This window comes from Telopea speciosissima, chromosome 4 (genome assembly GCF_018873765.1).
Source record: "Telopea speciosissima isolate NSW1024214 ecotype Mountain lineage chromosome 4, Tspe_v1, whole genome shotgun sequence".
In the NCBI taxonomy this organism is placed as follows: domain Eukaryota; kingdom Viridiplantae; phylum Streptophyta; class Magnoliopsida; order Proteales; family Proteaceae; genus Telopea; species Telopea speciosissima.
In genome coordinates, this window is record NC_057919.1 from 15237521 (window position 1) to 15261471 (window position 23951).

General features: G+C 38.6%; 1 protein-coding gene across 1 annotated transcript in view; it reads right to left on the reverse strand.

Annotated features, from left to right (window-relative positions):
* Positions 1 to 23951, reverse strand: part of LOC122659984 — a 192985-nt gene that overhangs the window by 117515 nt on the left and 51519 nt on the right. Inside the window, exons 7-12 of the mRNA XM_043855148.1 lie at positions 20381 to 20479; positions 19934 to 20050; positions 19679 to 19794; positions 19435 to 19534; positions 11450 to 11808; positions 2572 to 2902 (exon numbers count right to left, since the gene is read on the reverse strand). Of these exons, the coding sequence (XP_043711083.1) occupies positions 2572 to 2902; positions 11450 to 11808; positions 19435 to 19534; positions 19679 to 19794; positions 19934 to 20050; positions 20381 to 20479 (1122 nt within the window). The remainder of the gene's footprint in view (positions 1 to 2571; positions 2903 to 11449; positions 11809 to 19434; positions 19535 to 19678; positions 19795 to 19933; positions 20051 to 20380; positions 20480 to 23951) is intronic.

Consider the following 23951-nt stretch of genomic DNA (forward strand, 5'->3'; position numbering starts at 1 on the left):
CCAAAGATGGAAAAGGAACTCTGCTCAAGATCTGAACCCGAATCTGATCATACTCGACATTCAAACAAGCAAGAAAATCATACACTCGAATCTTGTCCACATGCTTGCGATATATAGCAATGTCCGCAGCAATGGTAGGCTGGTAGTCAAAGTAATGATCAAGTTTCTGCCATAGGCTTCGGAGGGCTGCCCAGTACTGGGAGACAGAGAACTCCTTCTGAGAGGTGTCATAAACCTTCTTACGGAGTTCATACACCTAGACATCATTCCCAACCTGACCATATATCTCCTTAGCACCAGCCCAGATCTGGGCAATAGTATCAAGCAACAAGTATCCACTTGAGATATCAGATTGCATAGAGTTGAGTAAGAAGGACATCACCATAGAGTCGTTTGCAGTCCATCTTTTCTTGGCAGGACCTTCCTCAGTTGGCTTAACAGTGGTGCCACTGATGTGTCCTGTGAGGTTTCGACCTGCAATAGTCAATTACATAGATCTGGACCACATCATGTAGCTGGTATTGTCAAGCTTAAGTGCAGCTGCATAAGGAAGATAATCACTCCCAGGTTGTCCATCAGTCCCAGAGGTAGCAGAGGTAAGGTCAGCGCCAGAACCAGTCATGATGACCCCAAAAAAAAAAAAAAAAAAAAAAAAACACAAGAACTTGATAGCAGAAAATGGTGACAGCAATAACACAAGAAATCCCCAATCAATATGGCTGAAAAAGTGATCGAATACTTCGTCAATGATGATGGAAGAAGTCTTCAAAGTTTCACACTAATCGGAGAAGGAGAACTATACTAGGCAATTCATCAAACACCTGTTGGGCAGCCTTGTAACCTGAAATCGATTGCTGAAAGGAAGTAGCAGTAACTCCCAAAATACCCGATAGATGAAGCCCAAATGTGGATCAAGTATTTCTCTATGATGAGGGAAGCTCCCCTCAAGAAAACAGCAGCAACAGAGTAGGGCAACCCAAAATCGATTTGAGTGTCAGGGTTTTGAAAAACCCTGACAGTTAAAATCGACTTTAGCTTTGGAGGACTGAGGCTGTCGATTGAATGGGAAAAGGTGATCAATAGAAGCTGTCCAAGGTGTGCTGGTGTGGATCTCCAAGAAGGGAAGACTTGATCTCCAATATTTGGTAAGACTCGATCTTCAAGAGAGGAAGACTCCAAAAATCGCAGAAGAGAGGGCAGCAGCTATCGATCAAAGAGATAACTTCTAAATCATAATCTGATCGAGGTAGGAGAAGGGCAGCACAAGATCAATCGATCACCTCATAAGCGGTGCCCTTTGTGCAGATTTAGGACCAAGAAGAAGAAGAAAGGGAGAAGAAAGGAGATCGAAGGTGTCGAGAGGGTTGTTAGAGAAAGAGAGAAACGAAGGAGATGATGGATATTCTAACCCTAGATCAGTTTCAGCTCTGATACCATGTTAGAATATGAGAGAAGAAGTTTGCGACTGAAATACTTAGTTGATCAATTAGACCAGCCAAGCTTCTATTTATAAAGAAGCATAGAGAAGGAAAATTACACTGCTACCCCTACTCTAACTAACTCTAATATTTAGAGCTATTAGATAGGGAAAAGAGGAAAAATAACAAAGGGAAAAATACACAGTAAATTCCCATGTATACTCCCACGGTATACACCATATAATTCAACAGTTGATTATTCAACAAGCAAGCAAGTTAGCTTTTCGTAAGTCTTTGTTTTAGTAAAGTCCTTGTTGGACAAGTTGTTTCCTATTTTGAGTAGTTTCCATTTTAGGTACCTTCTAATTTTATGTTCTTTCCTTTTTGGTCATAAGTTTCTATTTTCTTTACTTACTAAATTTCAACCTTCTATTGTTGAGAAGTCTGGCCAACCTATATAAAGGGGCCATAAGTTGTAAAATAAAAACAGTTTAAAAAAGAGAATCAATGAAGTTGCAATTTACTTGCTTGAGATCTAAGAGAGATCTTTGTTTCAACAGCTGAGATAGCTGTGGGTGAGAGGCCCAAGGCTGAATAGCCTACCCTATCCTTCTATCCTATCTTCTATTTTTCCTTTTTTATTTTCGTTGTGTGAGACACTGATACTGTGATTTGCTACAAGTCCAGCAATCGAAGAGTAAATCTGCTTCTGAACAAAGTGATCAATCTCCTATTCTGTCCAGCAATTGAATATCAATTTTAAGCATCAATTCTGACCTATCAACGATCCTAGAATTGACTTCTACACTAACATCACTTTGACCACAACCTGCTATTCCATGAACTCCTTGTTGCCTTGGTGAACTCTATCACATTCTACAGTCGCAGATAGATACTAAACTGATGCAGGAAGATTCAATCGAGAATTTTCAAGAGAAAATTGCAGAATGCTTAGTAACATCAATATTACCTTCCAAAACAAATAAAAATTGAAATGCATAAAGAATATGAACCGAATTAATAGGGAAATATTTTTCTTCTGAAATACACATAATGGGCTCATAGCATTCATAAGCAGAGAGATGACAAATGAAATAATAAGTCATACGGAAAGTGGAAACATAATCTTCGATAAAGAATTAGGTATTCATACTGGTTCATTACGGCCTTCGATGGACCTTGTCAAAGTATGTGATGTCCAATCGTCCAGTAAGATTCGTACTTGGACGGTTGCTGTGGAAGCTGCAGAAGCAGCAGCCATTGCTGCTTGTGCTGCAGCTGCAGCAGCTTCTTTTGCTTTTCTTGATGAACTGCTTTTAGGAACAATTGCCAGCCTCGGGGGTAAAGCAGATTCAAGCAACGCAAATCTGTCACGGCATGTATCCCAAACTAAAAGTCTTCCAGCCCCAGAATCGACAACTGACCAATCATTAACCTTGTAGACACAAAAGAAAGGAATATCAGGCCACACAATTGCAAGATACCTGCAACCAAACCAAACATCATGAAAAAGAAGATATTAGAAACAATCAAACCAACACCAAAGATTCAGCTATCCAACTACCAATTGGTTAGGCATTTAATCCCAGAAATCAACTGCCACAAAAACTATCATAGCAGATATATCTATCAGATATTTTGGCTTCCTAATTTGCTAGGGGGCAACTTGATTTTTTCCTTTCACAATAGATAAGCACAGGAACTACAAATTTTCTCTCAAATTAGTTAGAGAATCGAAATAACAGTATCATGAAGTATCAAGAAAGCTATGTAAATTAAGCTTGTAGAGTAGGGAAGTGAAATTGCCCAGGAGCATACAAAATGTCAATGAGAAAGATGGCCCTCTTCTTAAAGTGGCAATTCCAGGGGTAGTCTGGAGATCTTGAGGAGCCTCATTAAAAAAAAACATTGTTACTGAGATGCTCCTCTATTCAATATGGGGAAGGAGTGCCTTGTCCTCTCTCTCCGTTCTATAATCCTGACACTCTTCTTGAGTTCTAATATATAAATATATTGAACTTATGTTTAATCACACAAGAAAAGGAACCATGTAGCCGACCCCATTTAGTTGGTATAAGGCTGAGTTGAGTTGTTTAGTTGTATGGTTAATCACAAAAGAAAACAAGAATAATAGAATATATGGATGTTATTTGAGAAACTCCACCACTGTGTGCTGCCTATCCCAAGCTTGGATAAAGGAGGAGGGTTGCTGTGTCAGGTCAGCAGCCGGCATCGGAAAACAAAACCCTGGCCAAACCCATTTACATGGATTCTACGACCTTATATTATAAACATTATGCTAGGGCGTTCCCCGATAGAATAAGCGGTGTGCTACACTATGAACCGGGTGTAGTGAAAAGTGAGCAAGGGTTAGCTAGGGGGTCCCCTCTAAGTGATGTGCTGCGTTGGCGCCCGGATGCAACAAGTAGGCAAGGGTTCTCTTATCATGGACGAGTGTGGGTAAAGAAGCTAGTCCAAAAGCGTAGGATTAGATTAGCATCTTGGAACATTTGATCTTTAATAGGTAAGAGTCTAGAACTGATATATGTTATGAGGAGAAGAAGGATTAACATAGCCTGTATCCAAGAGACTAGATGGAACTTGGAAGGATAAAAATGCCAAGGAGTTGGACGACTTTAAGCTTTGGTATACGGGGGATAAAAGTAATAGAAGTGGAGTGGGCATAGTAGTGGATAAAAATTTAAAGAATGATCTGGTGGATGTTAACAGATTTGGAGATAGGGTTATATCCATCAAGCATGTGTTGGAGAAAGAGATTGTCAATATAATTAGCACTTCCACACCTCAAGTAGAATTGGATGAAAGTAGTAAGTTCAATTTTGGGAACACATGGATGGATTATTGCAAGATTTTAGTCAAGGAGAAATGATTATTATAGGAGGTGAGCAAAATGGAGACATGTTGGGAAAGATCGTAGAGGCTATGAAGGTGTACATGGAGGATCTGGTTTTGGAGAGAGGAATGAGGAGGGGATCTCAGTCTTAGATTTTGTTGTGGCTTATGATTTATCCATTGAAAACACTTACTTTGAAAAGAGAGAGGAGCATTTAGTTACCTTCAAAAGTGGGCATCATAGTAGCCAAATAGATTTCTTCCTAACTAGAAGGTACGATAGACTGTTATGTAACAACTGTAAGGTTATACTAGGGGAAAACCTAACCATACAACATTGATTAGTAGTCATAGATATGTGCCTCACTACACAGAATCATAAGAAAAGTGAACTTATTTGCCCTAGGATAAGGTGGTGGAGCTTAAAAGGAGATACTTTGTAATCATTTACTGATGAAGTGGTCAAACAAGGAAAGTGAGACTTTGAGGGAGACTCCAATACAATCCACGAGATGACTGCTTGTATTAAGAAGGTTGCTAAGGATGTCCTAGGCGAATACAAAGGAAAACGGCATTGCTCTAGAGAGACTTGGTGGTGGGATGATGAGGTTCGAGCAGCCATTAAGACTAAGAAAGCTAGTTTTAAGATATTGCAAAGGATCTACAAAGGTATAAATTTTTCAGAAATGAAGCTAAGAAGATTGTGGGAAAAGCAAGGGTGAAGAGATATGAAGATCTTTATAACAATCTGAGCACAAAGGAAGGGGAAAAAGCAATCTATAAGATAGCTAAAGTGAGGGAAAGGAAGAGTAGAGGTAGAGATTTTGACCATGTTAGATGTATTAAAAGTGAAGATGATAAAGTACTAATAAGGGATGAGGACATTAAGATGACATGGGAAGGTTATTTTTGTAGCCTACTAAATGGAGATACTTTGAGTAATAGTGTCCCAGATGTAATGCCCCGCATTTCCATTTTGATATTTTATTATTGATTTGGAATATTTGTTACTAAATTATTCTTTTGAATTGTTTTATAATATTTTAGTGCTATTTATTGTGTGTGACAATGCTTATTATAATTTATATACTTTAAATTATTTTATTATTAATTATATGTGATGGACTACTTTATACTATAGATATGTGTTTATAAAAATTTAATTGGATTTAATTGACTTAAATAAGATTTATTTGAATTAATATATTTAGAATAGTGAAGCATGAGGTGTCATGTTAATCATGATTAGTTAAAGGTTTATCATTAATTAAGTTATGATGAATAGTGAAGCATGAGGTGTCATGATTAGTGGTAATCATGATTAGTTAAGGCTACTTGTCATAAATTAAGTTAGTGGAGTAATTAGGGTGGCAGCACCCTATTGGATCACATGTTTTGTTATGGTGCTGCCACCATGTGCTAGTGAAGGAGAAAGTGGCATGGAGGGCTCAGCACCTAGCACATGCAAGGAGGAGCTAGCCTTGGCTGGGAACTTGAGGTTAATGGGTTTTATCATCAGCAATATATCATGGAGTTAGTGGGTTAGGAGGTTGCAGCATAAGAGTTAAGTGGTTTTTGTGGCCAGAGAAGGGGCAGCCACCTAGCAAGGTGTTTCAGGTGTCAACATAAAGGCTAAAAACTGGTTAACCTGGATTTGACCATAGTAACTCAGTTTGACAACTAATTGAGGATATAATATATTTGGGTGTTGGCATGTGTTTATTAGGATAAGTAATCAATATTAAAATATAGATTATAATGTATATTGGGATTAAGGTTTAGAAAACTTCAGCAAGGCAGAACCGATTCTGAAATCTTAAGTAGAAAGAAAAAGAAGGAAAAGAGAAGAAGAAGAAAAGGGAAGGTGGAGCTGGAGCTCTGTTTTTTAAGAAAAGAGAAGGTAAGCTGGAGCTGGAGCTCTGTTTTTGATGAATTATAAGGAATGGAAACGAATTGAAGTATAATGCTACTGGGTTCAAGATTTTGAAGGAAGAAATTGAAAGAAAACAAAGGTTGAGTATGGAATTGTATGGAGGAACTAGATCTCAAGTTACTAAGATTTAGAATTAAATACATATACGAATGAAATGGAAAATGATTAAATGAATGCAAAGTATGGACATGTACAAATGAAATGAATATGTATATGAATGAAACCAGAAATGAATGAATGAATGCAAGGAATGAACATGAACAAGTGAGACAATAAGAATGTAATACGATATGTTTGTATGAAATGAAATGATTGTAGAACCCTTGTGACTGCCATCCCTTTCTGGTAGGGGAATAGGTACTGGATGAGGGAAGATGTAATACGTAATGTTACACGGGTGATTTACTAGTGCATGCTCCTTCCCAGTACTTCGGTGACTGGAACAAGGGAGCAGATCATGTATCTGGGGGAATCATCGATCATAGATATTGTTGAGTATGTCTTGTATTCCAAGGATCCGAGTGCGAAGTGGATCCGACCCGACCGACATATTTTGTGGCGCAACCTGAAGAGAGAAAATTTTGAGATTTAGTTCGTGATGCGGAGGGTTGGGCCTATCCCCGTAGCAAGCAAACAAATCTCTTTGGGGGTTCGGGGGCTACGGCCCCGAGAAATTTTTTTTTAGCCGTATATATAAGGCACTTTTCTCTCATTCTAGGGTTAGACAAAATAACTTGTATCTTCATTTTACTTAGTGAAAAGTTTGTCGCTGCTCTTCCCGTGGACGTAGGTTTCTCACGAAACCGAACCATGTAAATCTGTTTGTATTTGTGATTGTCTTGTTTGTTGCTTTCTTTGATCCCATATTTGGCCATCTTGGGCGATTGTGTTTTAATAGATATTTATACGGGTGATTTACTAGTGCATAGTCACGTATCTAGGGGAATCATCAATCACATTCACATTGTTCCTCCCTAGTGCTTCGGTGACTGGATTAAGGAGTAGAATAGGCGATTGTGGGTGCCGGCAGAACCTCAGATTATTGTGCACAGTGGCAGGTCACTAAGATGGCCATATTTAGCTTTGCTTCCAAAAATGATGTTTATAACTGTTAAGATTTATTGTAACTCTATAAGTATGATTTTTATATTTAGCATGAATACATGATTCACCTCACTGGCGTTTAGCTCATCCCAATTATGTTGATTTTTATGATGACAAGGCTGGAGGGTACATATGTACAGCTCCTCATGTTGTGGGTTGCGAGTGCCTAGGATGCTCGAACCTTAAGGATAGGACTTGGGAGGTCTAACAAAACTGTTCACTTATACAGTTATACTTTTGTGTAGATGTTGATGTATAGGATGTTAAGAAGGAACAGAAATGTAATAACTTTTGAATATAGAATGTAGATATCTTGCAACCAGTCTTACTTTTTGACTTTATACATTCAATGAAACTCTTTTGTTTTTACTCTTTAATTAAGACTTCCGCTGTGTATGTATGTTATAAAAGAGTTGAGTTAATTGTACGGATATGATGGATGGTCATTTGACCACCACCCGCAAGGGCAATGCCTTTTATCCTGACCAGGTTGGGGACATTACACCAGAAGACTGTATTACCCATCAAGACACAATATGTAGTAGATATATATGAAAAATTAGGGTGTTTGAAGTAAAAAAATCTTTAAAGAGGATGAAAGTAGGCAAGGCACAAGGCCCAGATGAGGTCCCAATAGAAGTGTGGAAGAGCTTAGGAATCTGTGGTTTATCTTGGCTAACCAGGCTGTTTAATAAGATTATGAGCACAGGGAAAATGCCAGATGAAAGGAGGAGAAGCATCGTGGTTCCAATTTACAAAAATAAAAGTGATATTCAAAGCTACAATAACTAGAGGCATAAAACTAATGAGTCATACTATGAAATTATAGGAGAGTATTGATATCAACCCTAGGAGGTGATAGGCTCTGATAACAAATAATGTAATTCTAGATTGGTAGGAGACCAACTAGAACCAATAACCAGGATCTGCTATGGATTGGGAAAATCGGCTAGGTCAAAATTAGGGTTAGGGTTTGATGGGACCTAGGGTTAGACGTTAGGGTTAAGTTAGGAGAGTGTGGATTATATGGGAGAGAAGAGATGCTGAAAGTTCTAGTTAAATCAGATGACTAAATCCTGAAATCATTGAGGAATCCTAGTGGATATAGGATTGAGGGCTAAAAGGGTAATTTCAGACAATCAGCTTGGTGGATGGTAATGAAATTTGAATCAAGTCTCTCTTAGGGTTTGAGGAAGATTCAATCAAAATTCCAGCAGGTTCTAACAGTTAGATTTGGCTGGGCAGAATTCTCGCAAAAATCACCTTTGCATGTGACCTTCTACAAGAGAATAATAATAATTGCAGAATTTCAATTTCAGACTTACTTGTTGTTTGAAAATATCTTGAACCTTGCAGAGAAATTCCAGCAACTGAACATGTTACTTCAAGAGATCGGCTATGGCAGAATTGAAACTTGAATGAAGCTTGATTGGAGATTGATGGAGGGGGTTGAGGAAGGGGATGGCTATCTCAGCTCACCCTGGGCATCTCACCCAACCTACCTCAGGATTTTTAACAAAGGCTAAAGCCAATATTTCATTAATCAAATTCCTGTACAATGCTGGCCTCCCTTACAAACTTATATAGAAGACTCAAAAATAGACTGACACTAAAAAGGAAAGGCCTAACCCTATCCTTTACTAATAAGGTAACCTAAATTGACTAAGAAAGTGAAATAATAAAGAAAACAGACTCAAAATAGGACTCTAACTAAACTAAGGAAGTAAATCCCGTTTTACTACTTTCTACCCATATTTTAGGCTCATTAAATTGTCCAATTACAAAATAAACCCATGGAATCAAAAGCCCAACACATATATAACCCAACCCAAAGCTTATTTCCACTAAAATAAGCCCCAAGTGACTCTTTTTTTTTTGGTGAATAAAAAATCTATTACCAAATCGAGGGAAAAAAGGAGGGGAGGGGGAGTATACAAAGGAGAAAGAGGGGGAGGGGGGGAGAACAATACAAGCCCGAGACAAAATTAAGAGGGGGACTGGGGCCGTAAAAGAGCATTATCTAAACCCCAGGAGTCAACAATATGCCTGTTCCTTGGGGTGTCACAGAAGGGCTTTTGGGGAAGTAAACTAAGCTTAGAGGAAACATCTGAAGAGATGGCTTTCCAAATCAAGTCGAAAGACCGGGAATTGGAGGTCCATCTCCTAAGGTTCCTCTCCATCCAAATGTGGTAAAGAGCATAGTTCAAGATCTCGTCTCATCTCGCCATTTCGGGCAGATCGAGATTTCCAAAATATCCAAAATTTACCGAAATTTCGCCGAAATATGGTATTTTTTCTGCCATATTTCTGCAATCTATCTCGATGGGGTTTTGGTCATATTAAAGTCTGATACTTCATACACACCTTTATTTAAGCTAAATAAACACATTTAAACCTTCATATTGCAAAAAAATGAACTCAAAGTGGCGTTTTAGGTTTCCACCCTTGATTGACAATATACGGTCGGACCTTGATGTATAAATAGTTAAATACACATTGTTTAAGTAATATACCAAAATTTCACGAAATATACCAAAATTTCACGAAATATATCGAAATTTCACGAAATATACCGAAATTTGGACTTTTTTCATTTCGTATGGTCATCTTGTCTCGGCAGTGTCGAGATATCCGAAATATCGACGATATATCGCGAGATTTTGAACCATGGTAAAGAGCAGCGCCAAGCACAAGCTTGCCAACAGTGTTGCAAATAGAACAGCCAGGATAAGTCATGACCAGCCAGAACCACTCTCTCGCAAAGTGGAGGGGTCTCCTGCTACAAGGCCAAATAAACAATAGGGCTTTTTTCCATATGGTAGAGGAAAAGGGGCAGGCAAAGAAGAGGTGGTCAACGTCTTCGGAACCGTTCCAGCAAAAGATGCAAGAAGGGGAAACAGGGTTTCTACAGTGAAGTAGGAAGGCTTGGGTGGGAAGGCAAACGTTGAGGGTTCTCCAGGCTAAGAAGCTATGGCGAGGGGTGTGACCTTTGAACCAGACTAGCTTGTGCCAGAGGACAGAAGGGACATGGGTCCTAACAAAGTTCCAGGCAGATCTAAAGCTAAAAAGGCCATTGGGGGAGGGGAGCCAAATAGTCTTGTCCGCATGCTAAGGGAGCGGGGAGGGAGGGGGGAGAGGGAGTGCCAGATCTGGGAGAGGATGAGGGGAAGGGGGGAGGGGTTGAACCAAAAACCATGAGAAATAATGGAGGAGAGGGGGCAGACTTAGGGATGCTAGAGGAGTAAATTGATCTCACTCTAAAGAAATTATAAAGGACCCCATTGGGATGCCAGGGGTCAAGCCAGAGGGAGATGGAGGATCCATCAGCAATAGAAGAGGAAGTGGCTCTAAGAGCTAAAGGGCGGAGATGGAGGATCTTGCGCCAGACCGAGGAGGAATCCGAATGGGTGGGGACGGTCCAAATGGAGTCATTTTTTAGGAGATGGGAGTAAACCCAATGAACCCAAATGGCGTCATGCTTAGAGGAGATTTTCAAAATAAGTTTCAGAATACCCGCAGTATTGGCGTCTCGGATACGGCGGATGCCGAGGCCTCCTTCAGATTTGGGAAGGCAGATGGATTTCCAGCTGATTGGGTGGAGGAATTTGGAGATTTCCTTCCCTTTCCAGAGGAAAGCACAGAAGAGGTTCTCAATGGCTTTAATGGTGGATTTGGGAAGACCAAAGACTCCACACCAATAAATATAAGAAAATTGGAGAACCGATCTGATGCATTCAAACCTACCAGCGTAGGAGAGAAGTTTGCCTTTCCAGAGTTAGAGACGCTTGCGGATATTGTCGAGCATGGGGGTGCAGTGGTGACTGGATAGCCTGGCGGGGATGAGAGGGAGGCCTAGGTAAATTGGCCAATTACAAAATAAACCCATGGGATCAAAAGCCCAACACATATATAACCCAACCCAAAGCTTATTTCCACTAAAATAAGCCCTAAGTGACTTATTAACATCAAAGAGTTCTAGGTGAATCAGATCACAGAGATCCAGAATCTTCTGACAAAATGTTGAAGCCATATGACTACAGTATCTAAAATCATCAAGTAGAGTTTCAAAAGTAGGAGCACTTCATAATCAGTATAATTAGAAATGACATGCAAATTTAGTTGCAGACTTGCAGCAACTTACTTTCCTGAACTGCTCACAGAAAGAACAGAATAAGAATCATGTGGAACTGGTGTACTAATGTGCTTTTTTATTTGCTTGACATGTAAGGGTTCCAATGACTCTGCTCTTGACCTTCCTGTTTCAGATATGGAGCCAGTACTTCCAAGAGAAGGGTTCACAGTGTTAGACAACTGAAAGTTCAGTAACTTCAGTTCCCTTTTAACCACATATACAGCAGAATGTTCTCTGCTTCCAGGCGGCGTTGGTAAAGGAGCAACAGCGGGAAGAGATCTTGCATCAAACTCACTGAGAATAACACCAATATTGGTTCCAGTAGCAACAAGGTGAGGTTGTAAAGGATGAGCAACCATGCAGAAAACCTAAAATGGAAATTTAAAAAATTAAAACAACAAATTAAACTATACGCAGAGATAACAATAGGAAAAGTAAAGTCCAGCAAACAATTCTCTTTTCTTCATTTGTAAAATAGATATGATTAAAGGGCACTATAAAAAGGCCATCAGAAATCAGAACTATAAAATGTAGCCATACCGAGTTATCAGATGAGGCCAGAACATGATAAGAATGGGCGGCTCACTTAACAGTAAAAGACAACTTGTTCCAGGAATAAGTCACCTCATCAAACTCTTGCTTACCCAGATCCAACAAAATAAAAGATCCTTGCTTAATTCCAAATTCTCAAAGAGGGTTCGGCATATTTTTGAAAACCCTGTGATTTCTCCACCCAAATGGACCAGCAAGTAGCTGGTAGAATTAGACTCAAAAAGCAATTAATCCCTTTTCCCCAGGTTGCTCTATGTCATGAAGGCAGCAAATCATCCAACCTATTGAAGTAGTTGAGCTGACACTGAAGCCATTCATTAAATAATGCCATACCTCCTAAGAATACAGGCAGTTCATAAATAAATGATGAAACAATTATACATTCCCCATGCACACTTCCATGAATACGCCTGATGAGGAGGCAAAAACATGTAGGAGGTCAGCTTTGGATTTTGGTGATTGTGGGTCCACATCAGGTACTTTTTGGAGTTTATGTTTATGTCATTAAATAGGATTTTATTTTGTACAATATGGTTAAAGGGGTTTCTTTATAGGACAAATAAGATAAGTTGTATGCAAAATCAAATTTGTAATTGAGGCTGTTAGATGACAGTATGTATATAATTCTGAGATTGGGGAAGGTTCTACTTACTTAAAGGTTAAGTGATGCAGTACAAGGCCATCAATTTAACTCCTAAGCAAGCCCAAACTTGGGCCCATATATGGGTTATTCTTAAGCCCATGTGTTGGTCATATTTAAGCCCTTGGTCAAGCCCATATTTCTGCCCAAATTATTTTCAATAAGAAAATCCCTTCATTTAATTAAATATTACTTTTATGAAAATTTTTAAAAAAAAATAGAAACTGTAGACTAACGATCAGACCTTGCTTAGTTATTTCTAGAAACTTACAATCAGCCCCCCAAAGTTATGAATTTTATAATTCACCCAAGCAATGACAAATAACCAATACCCTTTTAAAATCTTTGAAAATTTAGCTCTCCCCAAATACAATTCCATCTTCTACCTGATTATCATGGTGAATAACCCAAGTACAAGTAATCTTGGAATAGGACAACCTTGAGTTATACAAACTGCACAGAGATCTTGGACATGACGAGGAGAAGTTTTGCCTCCTACTAGAAGAAAAGGATGCTTCCACACTATGTGATAAGGACACAGCTTGAAAGGTTCCAAGGAGGAAAATGACAATCTATACTCAAGGAACGGTAAACTGTATAAGATCTTAAAAATAATAGATTTCATAAATATGCTCTAGAGCTATATAGGTATTGTTAAAACAAACACCAAAGAAAAACGAACAATAAACGAAACAGAGCAAAGATGACACAGATTTAATGTGGTTCACACACCAATGAGATGTGCTACATCCACAGGCGAAGCTGAAGATGATTCACTATGTAATGAAAAAAAAAATTATAGTAGAGATCTCTCAAGAACACCCAAAACGACGCAAGAACTCTCACCCAGAAACCCTAACTCGAAAATCCCCAAATCTCACTTGTTTTTACTTGCTTACACAACAAGACGAGTAAAACATATAAATACTCCTCCAAGCAGGTCGATCCATTGGGTCAGGTCGTACCGTATGGCAATAGGCCCTCCACTACCATCACAGACCTTAGGGGGGAAAGTCCCATTTGGGTCGCCACCAAAAATGTCGGAGCGGGTCAATCATCAAAACGGGTACAAGAATTTGAGACACACATAATAGATATCAAGCTATTGACAACCATCTAATGTTAAGAGTTCAACGGCCTACCATGGCTATCAAAGTTTTCCAGACAAGATTTAAAACGTAATGTTTCCACCAGCGTTCTAAAGAGATGCCAAGAATGCCAAACGGGATGCCCAAGATGCCTAGTGGTGTGCCCAACTATCCCTGAATTTGATGGAGCAGAACCTCTAAGAAAAAGGTTGAAGTTTCAATCAGATAGCCATTTATTCCATCTAGGAATGCCAGAAAGGTAGGACATTTGAAAACCATTGGGCCAGTTCCTTACCATGCAAGATGTGATCTTTCATCTTTTGAGATTTAAAAGATAGGTGTGGAATTAAACCAATTTCCAGAACCCAGTCCCACCTTCTGTCTCACTATTCTCTCGGTCATCCAACTCCAAGATTTCAAGTCCCTGAGTTAAGGCTGTAAGCCTGGAACTTAAGTGGAAGATTGTCACCAGAGGACCATGTAGCCAGAGAAACGACGAAAATCTCTTGTTATATTCTTGGACCTCTTGGTTTTGGATGATTTGGTGGGAAACATTTCTGAGATTCTGCAAGTTGATCTCTGAAGTCCCCACTTTTGCTATGATTTTTCCTTATTGTCATTTCTTTTCTTTTTTCTACTTTACCCGAATTATCTTTTCTTATATTTTTGAAGTATTATTTACGAGTTCACTTTGTCCAGTATGTTTGGGACGAAATCCTAGAAGCCAAGTGATGCAGTAGCATTATCGTGACTGAACAGACATGGCCAGATTTGGAGACCCAAACAGAGGCAAACTGGACCTAAACCGGGTTTTTGGTCCAAGGGGGGGGGGGAGGCTGGTAGTGATTAATTTATTTGTTTATTCACTTGGGGATTACTTGTAATCTTTTATTTTATTGTGTTTTATGTTGGGTAGATTATGTAGGAGACAGTTTCCCTATTTCAAGTTTCGTAGTTGCTTTAGTTTCCCTGAGTTAGTTTCCTAGTTGAAAGTAGTATCTATTTATAGGAGTGTTAAGTTTAATATATATGGTTGTAACCTCACTGCTACGCAGATGAATTGAATTGAATGAAAATTGTTTGAATTATAAGTGGTTACCATGAGAGTCTACCAAGTGGTTCGATTACGGGTTATCTTCTTCCCCTTTGTTCAAACTCTCTTCCCTTCAGACTTGGAATCAGTTCCTTACTCATTCTGTCGTTCATATCCTCTGCCCTTTTCTTCTTTCTTCCTGGTCCTTCTTCCTCACCTGATATTATTGCTGTTACCCTCTTCTGGTTTCTGTACTGGCGGTACTTTTGGATCTGGTTAAGTTCGCTGGAGCTCCCCATATACAACTCAGTTCGACCTGGTACTTCAAGGAATAGATCACCTCTTCAGGGAGACTAAGACCCCAGGTCCCTGCCCCCATTAGTTGATGAAGATCATAGGTCCATGTGTAGCCACAGGAACAAAGCCCAAAAACCAACCTAGTGTAGTTGTCGGATTCAACTGCTGTGAGAGGTAGCCTGGTCTGATGATGTGGCAGGTTTTTGTTGGTTCGATGGAGCATCTCATAAGGCAGCCCAGTCCAAAAAATATTGACTTTCTATTTTAGCTACCTTCTATTTTTATTTACTTATATTTCCATGTAATAGATAGATATAGTTTCTAATTTAAGATTTAGAATGTAGGCTTAGCTTTTTTAGAAGTTTCTATTTCAGTCCTTTGTTTCCTTATAGTTAGATTTAGTCTCTATTTTCGTTTGGTTTCTACTTTCTATTTTGCAATCCTTCCCAATAGCCAAAAGGAGAGTTACTATTTTGTAACCATGCTTTAGTTATAAATAAAGGCAAGAGGCTGTATCATGGAAAGAGATCTCAGTTTTGCAAGAAACCAAGCCGAGTTAAGGTGGGAGTTTAAAAAAGTACAAGGTTTCGGTTGGTTCCGACCAGTTTCGACCATATTTCGCTAGTTTCAACCCGAATACCTATATAAATGTCATTTATCCCCATCGAAACTTGAGGAAACCTGGCTGGAAACCAGGACAGACACTTATTTAAGCCAGAGACCAAGCCAGACACTTTTTTTTTTCAACCCGAATATTACCTGGGACCCGGGCCAGCCCCTAGAATTTTATTAATCTCCAAAACGAATGAAAGAATACAGGGGGGGACATGCCACCTTACCCTTAACCCAGAAGAGAAGATATAAACACAAGAACCTGGGAGCTACATTCTGAGAACTGGCAAACCAGCCCTATCTTCCCAAAGGATGCACTGGAACTCTCCAAGTGGCAGATTGTCTTGCCTAAAAGTAGTGGAAGGCCCTGTATCACAGGCGCGATTAGCCAACCAATCGGCAGCCCTATTGCTCTATCTATACGCAAAAGAAACACAAGGCTTGACCAACCCAATCAGCTCCATGGCTTCCTGAAACCAGTACCAGCCCCTCCATAAATTACACCTCTTTAGGTTAACCATGCTCACAGAGGACTTGAGTCAGAGTTAATCACAACCTCAGAAAGGCCTAAGTCAAAGCACAACTTCAAACCATCTCTCAAAGCTCGAAGCTCAGCAATGGAGTTCGTGCAGGCACCATAGAAGTTAGAGAAGGCCGCCAAAACTAACCCCCCCATGTCCCTTAAAACTCCTCCCCCTCCACCTACACCTGGGTCCCTCTACACGCACCATCCACATTCAATTTCACCAACACAAAAGGCGGGCACCAATAAACAGGAAGTAGACGAATCAGCCTAGGAGAGGGAGCCAGATCCCAAGAGCACGAAGGATCTGCCCACCTCCAACTGAGGAGGCTTTGCCAATCTTGGGAGGCAAAGGAAGACGATTCACCCAAACCTTAATGCACTCAATAATACCTACCGCCGATCTCATCCTTTCCCCGTGCCTTCTGTTGCACCTCTCCTTCCAGAGTGCCCAAACAATCAAAGAAGGCAAAAACCCTGTAATGTAGTCACTGAGACTCCTGCAGCTAGCCGATTCGTGCCAAAGCTAAATACGGCTTCTAACATCCTGAGCATAGACAATCGCTACATCAAAAATCCCCGAAAAGAATCTCCACACCTTGTAAGCCATCCCACCAGATACAAGACAATGGTCTATTGACTCTCTCCTTAGACTCCCACAATAATTGCACTTCGACGCTAGGGGCACACCAACAGCCTTCAAGGACTCATCCGTAGGTATCATCTCGGGCAAAGTCTGATTCCAAATCCATCTGGAATAGGAAACAATGGGCAAGCTACATCCCACCTCATTCCAGACAGACTTCGTTGAGAAACGACCATCACTGGAGGGAGTCCAAACCAGCTGGTCCTCATTATCCGAAAGAGAAAAGTTACCATTTTAGAATACACTAACTTACTCCATCAGAGTCAATTTGGAGTAAAATATTCTGGTTCCATACGCTATAACCAGGCCAGACACTTATTTATGTCTAACATCATTTAAGTAAATGTTTTCATTTACTTAAGATATTGTTCATAAATAAGAAAATAACCCCCTATTTGAATTCAATAAAAAAATAGTTAAAAAATCAAATCCCAAAAGGATAAAAACTCAACCCTCCGGTTTAAGAACAAAAAACTGGATTTTCGGCGATAGGTGAAATTTTCAACTTTCTAATGATACGGGGTTTTTCTCAAATCTAAAATTTTCATAAATCTTAATATGGTAAAAGACTGCTAAAAATAAAAAATGTGGTAAAATATTCATTTGTTTTGATGTCTAAAAAATATTTTCATTCAGAGCGATTTGAAACAGCATTTAAGCACACCAAATTAGGTTTGACCGGAACATAACTCCTTCAATATAAATCAGATTTAAGCAATCTTGGATTTTTTGGAAAGCTTTTATTATGAAATTTTTAGATTTGAGAAAAACCCCAGCATTAGAAAGTTGAAAATTGCATCTATGGCTGAAAATCCAGTTTTTGTTCTTGAACTAGGTGGTTGACTTTTTATCCTTTTGGAATTTGATTTTTTAACTATTTTTATTGGATTCAAATAGGGGGTATTTGTTTATTTATGAATAACATCTTAAGTAATTAACTTACTTAAATGATATTTGGCATAAATAAGTCTGTCCTGGTTTCCAGCCAATGTCCAAGAACAATATACACTATCAAACTTGGGTCAAAAACCACAAGTACCATTTTGATTTTTTTTTTTTTGTTTTTGGGAAAATAGTTCATGCATTGTATTTAGAATGTCAAAAATAGGCCCATTACAAAAAATTAGATCAAAAAAGCATTTCTAGGCCTCGAAACCACCAACTCGAGTTGGTTGGGAAAATCACAGGTTTCGATCAAGTTTCGACCATTTTCAACCATATCTCGGTTTCTGGCTGGTCGAAATCCGAGTTTTAGAACCTCGGGCTGTATTGATCAGCCAACGATGAGATAAAGAAAAAGAGAGTGGTTGTTAACCATGTAGCTGTGAGAGGCCATGAGTGAGAGTCCCATCCCTATCTCCCCATCTTCTATCTATCCATCTTCTTCTACCTTCTATTTTCTTTTATTTGCCAATCAATCTTGGTGTGAATGATTTACTGCAAGTCTGAGTACATTCAATCGATCCTACTGTAGAGTGGTTCTTACTTGAGCCATTCTACATTATTAGTTCCTCCTATTGACCAAAACTACAACCTGCAACTAGGTCTGCTCCTAAGATGACTGCCCAGTCCTGTTTCGATTAAATTTTATTAACCTGATATATACCCTTTGGACTGGTGTTTGGCTGCTTGCTTATGAATCCAACCTCAAAGTTTCACTCAATTTGGAAACCTAGCAGAGAAGATATATCGATTTTCAGTCCTGGTTTTCTGTATGTGACTTAGAAATTTTGAAGAAGTAGACTTCTTATTTACAAGTGAGACCAAGGTTTGTATCAATTACAAAACATCCCTCCTTATATAATTTTCTCCTATTTTACCCCCTCTTTTCTGAAATCCCAGATTCATCCTTCTCTTTCAAAATTAATACCCATTCTGTCCTTGACCTTGTTTGTCCCTTCTTAAAGGATCTTAAACTTCAGCATATTTACAGTTCTGCCACTATACTATTAATTTGAGCTTTCTATTAGTATTTTGGAGCCATAACCAATCCGAACCAGGGTCTTTGAAGTTCGAACCCCGGATTGCATTACCAGGATGTCTGATGATCTCCTCACTCGGAAAGGCACATCCCATTTTTAAGAACAAAAGTTTCCACAGGCCAAGGAAATTTCTACAAGCTTCTAGTGAAGGGCAGAGAAATTTTATAAGGAGATTTATTAAGCAAAGATTTAGAAAAATAGTAGCAGGTTAGATTAGGTTTGATTGGATAATAGACGCAAATAGATGAAAAGTAGCAGGTTATGAAGTTCAGATATCAGTTACAGTTTCAGATGGAGAAAATAGGGTTTCAGATGCAATGAGCGAATATATTTCAGTTTGAGATTTATAGTATTTTAAAGAACAAAAGAAGAAACAAACAAGGAATTAAATAAGTTGGAGAAAACTAGAGAAGAAGCAATTAACTTATCAAGAACAAACTTGAATGACATATACATATTAACACAATTGAAGCCTTATCTATAAACTGTGACATAATCATGCATTGTTGATGTTTAGATGTATCAAAAAGTACAAGGATCAAATCTTAAAAAACTCCCTCTCTACAAATCATTAAATTAAATGAAAACAAAAAAAGAATACACTTTAAAAGTAAGACATACCCTTAGCTTTTTGTTCTGAGCAAGAAATTGGGGAGGAACAAGTGAAGAAAGTTCACACAATGGCCTTGTAAAAGCGGAATAAGTTGGGTGTTCAATAGCCCTACCAAAAGTCAGAAAGTGCTGAACTTCCTCAAATTTAAGCAAAACTAATCATATTTTCGAAAACTAAATTTAGTTTCAAATGAATACTAGACTAATGAGATTTGCTAATATGAGGACTTTTAAGCAAAGCAGGCATGCATACCAAATATGAGAATCCTTTACACAAGTTAAAATATCAAGGTTTGGAGCTCGAGGATGGCACCAAGCCGCCACACTATGGCAAGCCAGCTTTGGAACAGGTTTGATGCGCCTCAATTCCTGAACAGGAAAAAGCATGAATAGATGCAAAAGCATCAGTGAAACAATGCCATGACATTTTCCCTGAGAAGTACCATGAACTACCAAATAAAAAGCAAATCTCACACTGATAACTTAAGAAATCCAGACAGTATAAAACCTTAAAGGAAATGGTGTCCCAAATAGCTAAAGTCTTATCTGCTCCAATTGTAATCATCTGTGGTGCACCTCCCATGACCCTAGAAAGCTCAACAGCCACAACGCCACCGTCATGTGCCTGGAAGTGCACATAGAAGACATGAAAGGTTTGAAAAGTGTCTTCTCAATCATTAAACCTGAATCTGTCCTTGCATTAGACATTTCTTCCCAACTTAAAAAAGGCTATTAAGGAACTTCTATTGATACAAGCCATGCACAAAAAGTTCTTTATCCAAAGGAAAATGAAAATAGTAAAAAGTATATAAAGTACTAAAATACAAGGTAAAATATAATCAAGTCAATCCAAGAAGTTGACACTCAAAACTCACTGCTCTAAAAAAGGAAATGACAAATTAACTCCTGGATAGTGGAAAAGGTACAGAAGTAATCAAATTAAGAAGATAGCAACCTTCAAAATCAGCTTGGGAACAAGTTCACGTGAATCTTGCCCATGATCAGCACTCCAAAGAACAAGTAAACCATCACTACCACCAGACACCAGAAAGGCCTGCAAGTTGTAATTAGTAGCAAATCATATACTTTCCTAGGTAAACTAATTTGAAACCCGGGGGGGGGGGGGGGGGGTGTTGACGAAATAGATTAGCATGATTGTAAAGAATCAAACAAGGTAAGTTTAGTTTAAAAATTACATATCCAAGATGAAATTACCATATCTCACATCTTCATTAATTATCAAATACCATCATTCCAAAAATCCCTTCTAGATATCTTAAATGACATACACAGAAGCACCTGAATATCAATCACTTGGTAAATCTGATGGGCCAACTTTCAAACATATTCTTTTAACAGATTATGCTCTTTCCAATATTTCAGATCTGAGACTTCTCAGATGATTGACTTGTTCTCTGACCAAGGTTCAAATCTACATAAAGGATATATCAACAGATTTATGGAGACAGGAACTGGTAGATTTAAAAAAGGAGAGAAAAAGGGAATATGATAAGGGAGAGAATCAAATCATTCTCTTGAGCCATTCTCCACTTTCTTCTTCTTCCTCTCTTCTCTCTTCTCCTTCTCTTTTCCTACCTCTACTGAACTTCTAATATTTCTATAGGGATGTCTTTGCAGACAGACTCTGAAAATGTTAATATTACATGGACATTGAGACTTAGAAGTTCAATGTTCACTTGCACAATTCCGCAATCAAATCATTTGTTTACAATAAATTTAACAACCACAGTATTATGGTAAGATCACCCAAGACAAGTTCTTCTAAACAAAAGATGCAATCTTGAGCACCTTTCTATTACCGTTAATAAAAATATGGCATCACCAGTGGTGAACATAGCTACAGTTCATCAGAGGCCATCATAGGCATGCATAGTCACTTTCTCCAAATATGTGACAGCGCAAGTAGTTATTCACAGTATGTATCAGAGACTCAGACAAACAGGATACATCCTAACCTTAATTCTAACAGAAATATCTTAACTTGGGAGCTTGGTCATCAGATAGGTATCTCACACGAAAAGATGTCTTTTTTTTTTTTGTGTGTGTTGGGGAGGGGAGACATTCGGATAGAAAAGATGGTCAACAATATGTTTTTTGGGTGTAAGAGGAAGATTGGATATGATACCAGGTCTAGTGATGTATTCTAGGGTAAGCAAAGTAAGATTTAGAGAACACAATAACCACAGGACAGAATCACAATTCACAGTAATCAACGTGATAAACAAACGGACAGAATATAGAAACTTATGATAACTCAGAATTTAACGGTTGGACAAAGCTAAAATAGTCAAACCGACCTCTCAATAGGGGGTTCAGTCTCTCCAGATATCAAGTCCAATGGTTGGATCTGCTAGAACAATAGATAATAGAAAATAGAAACTCTAGTAAAACCAGATTTAGTAACTACTAAGGACCTGTGGTTTATCACAATCTGTGGGTCAGATGACCCTCGAATTCTGCTGGAAAGTAGGAAGCAAAGAGAAAGTAGATGATATCAAATATATAGGCCAATCCGATGGCTGGATTAGCTGGACTGAAAAAACAAATCCCAGCAGCCAGAATAGGTTAATACAGCACAGCAGAATGAGAAACATGTTGGCAGAATCGTGGATTAGAAAGGAGAGAATGAGAGAAAATTATTACTTGTCTTCATTGATAGGTAAACCTCTCTATTTATAATAAAGGGGAAAATACAAAGGGACTGAAATAGGCGATGTGGGACTAAAACCCACATAGCCGACTTAAACTTAATAACATAAGAATAAAATTACCTCAAAAGGACCAGAATACCCCCACGGTATTCTGGATTACATATTCCAACACTCTCCCTCAAGCTAGATTATACAAATAAGTAAAGAAAGAAGATCCAGCTTGAACTAAAGAAAAAAGAACTCCTAATAATGCTAACACTCCCCCTTCAAGTTGGCGCATACAAGGTACTAATGCCCAACTTGAACAAAATGGGAAAAAACTAAGTTGCAGCAGAATCCAGCTTGACAGATGAATGCAGCTCCCAAATAAACCTTCAAGAACTTGAAAATAGATCTTCAAAACTTGGGTAGACTTGATCAGCAAACCGGGACTAAAAGGTCTTCCAAAAAAAGCAGCTTTCACCAATCTTCTATTGCTGTCCAGTGATGAATCTCTGAATGATAATCTTGAAGATAAGTAACTAGGGTAGCGAGCAGATGAATCAAGCAGCATAAAAGATCAAGCAGCGGAAAAAATCAACCCAGCTGTAGAACCTCATATAGGCAGGCAATAACCAAACATCTTCAATACTTTAATACCAATCTCCCCCTTACGGCAAACTCAACCCAATAATGAAGGATACCCAATAGCAATGGTGGAAACACTGATCTTCTATGTTTTGCACCAAGTGTTCCTGCAAGTTCTGCTTTCTGCAATGGTTGCAGGTATACTATACATAATCCCCTCCTCACGTGTAGTAATACACCTGGATAGAAAATGGAGATGATGTAAGAAACAATGCAAAAGTATAATAATCCAGAATTTTCCAAAAGGTGCTAAGGGTAATGGAAAGAGAAGAAATAGCAATTTAGAGAATACCATAAACTTCTACGGTGGTTATGGGTATATGCCAAAGGTATGATATGGGAGGTGGTGAAGTGAAAAGAAGCAGTGGGATAACGAATTATGGAGAAAAACAATGCAACATAGAAATTGTCTACCATCTTCAAACGATCAAACAAACACTTTTGATGGAAACTCCTGCAAGGGAGAAACACCTAACTCCAATAGTCAAATCTGATAAGTATACAGATCTGATTTGGAGTAAGGAAAGGCTCCAATCTTCAAGGCTTGATCAATCTTCAAACAAGGAAGAACAAGTGTGCAAAACTCCAATTTATAAACCCTCACATGCTAAATAGAACTGACGAAGATACCTGGACAGAATTGATGTAATAAGCTTCAACAAAAACTTGGATCAGATCTGAATTAGTGAATAATGCTAGGATCAAGCTCCAAAAGTAAGCTAGATATGAACCAATAGAAGAGCTTCACACAACTGAATAGGTTCGTAGTTGCAACCAATAACCTTAGAACACACTGTTGTAACCCCAAATAAGCTGATCTCTAGGATAGTAGATTTGAGTCTTTGATAATGAAAGAAATTCGATCTCCAATAGAAGGATACTCAGTCTCAATAATAGGGCAGCAGTAGTCCACATAAAGGTAGCAATATCCTATCAACCAGTCATGCTTACAGAAGCCAATCAATAGAACCAACAAATATAGATAATAACTCAGCAGATCCAATAGGTAGTTGAAGCAGCCAACCACATAGGAATCAGTAAAATAGGTTGATAATTGGAAAAATCGAGCCATAAGATGAACCTGAATTTTTATCAATAATAAATCCATGATTGATGCTGAAACTTGGGTCGAATACTCCTCTGATGGTGATAAAAGTCCCCTCAAAAAATCAGCAAGATAGGACATCCCTTCCCCTAAGATCGATTAAAGTCTGGGTTTTGTAAAAA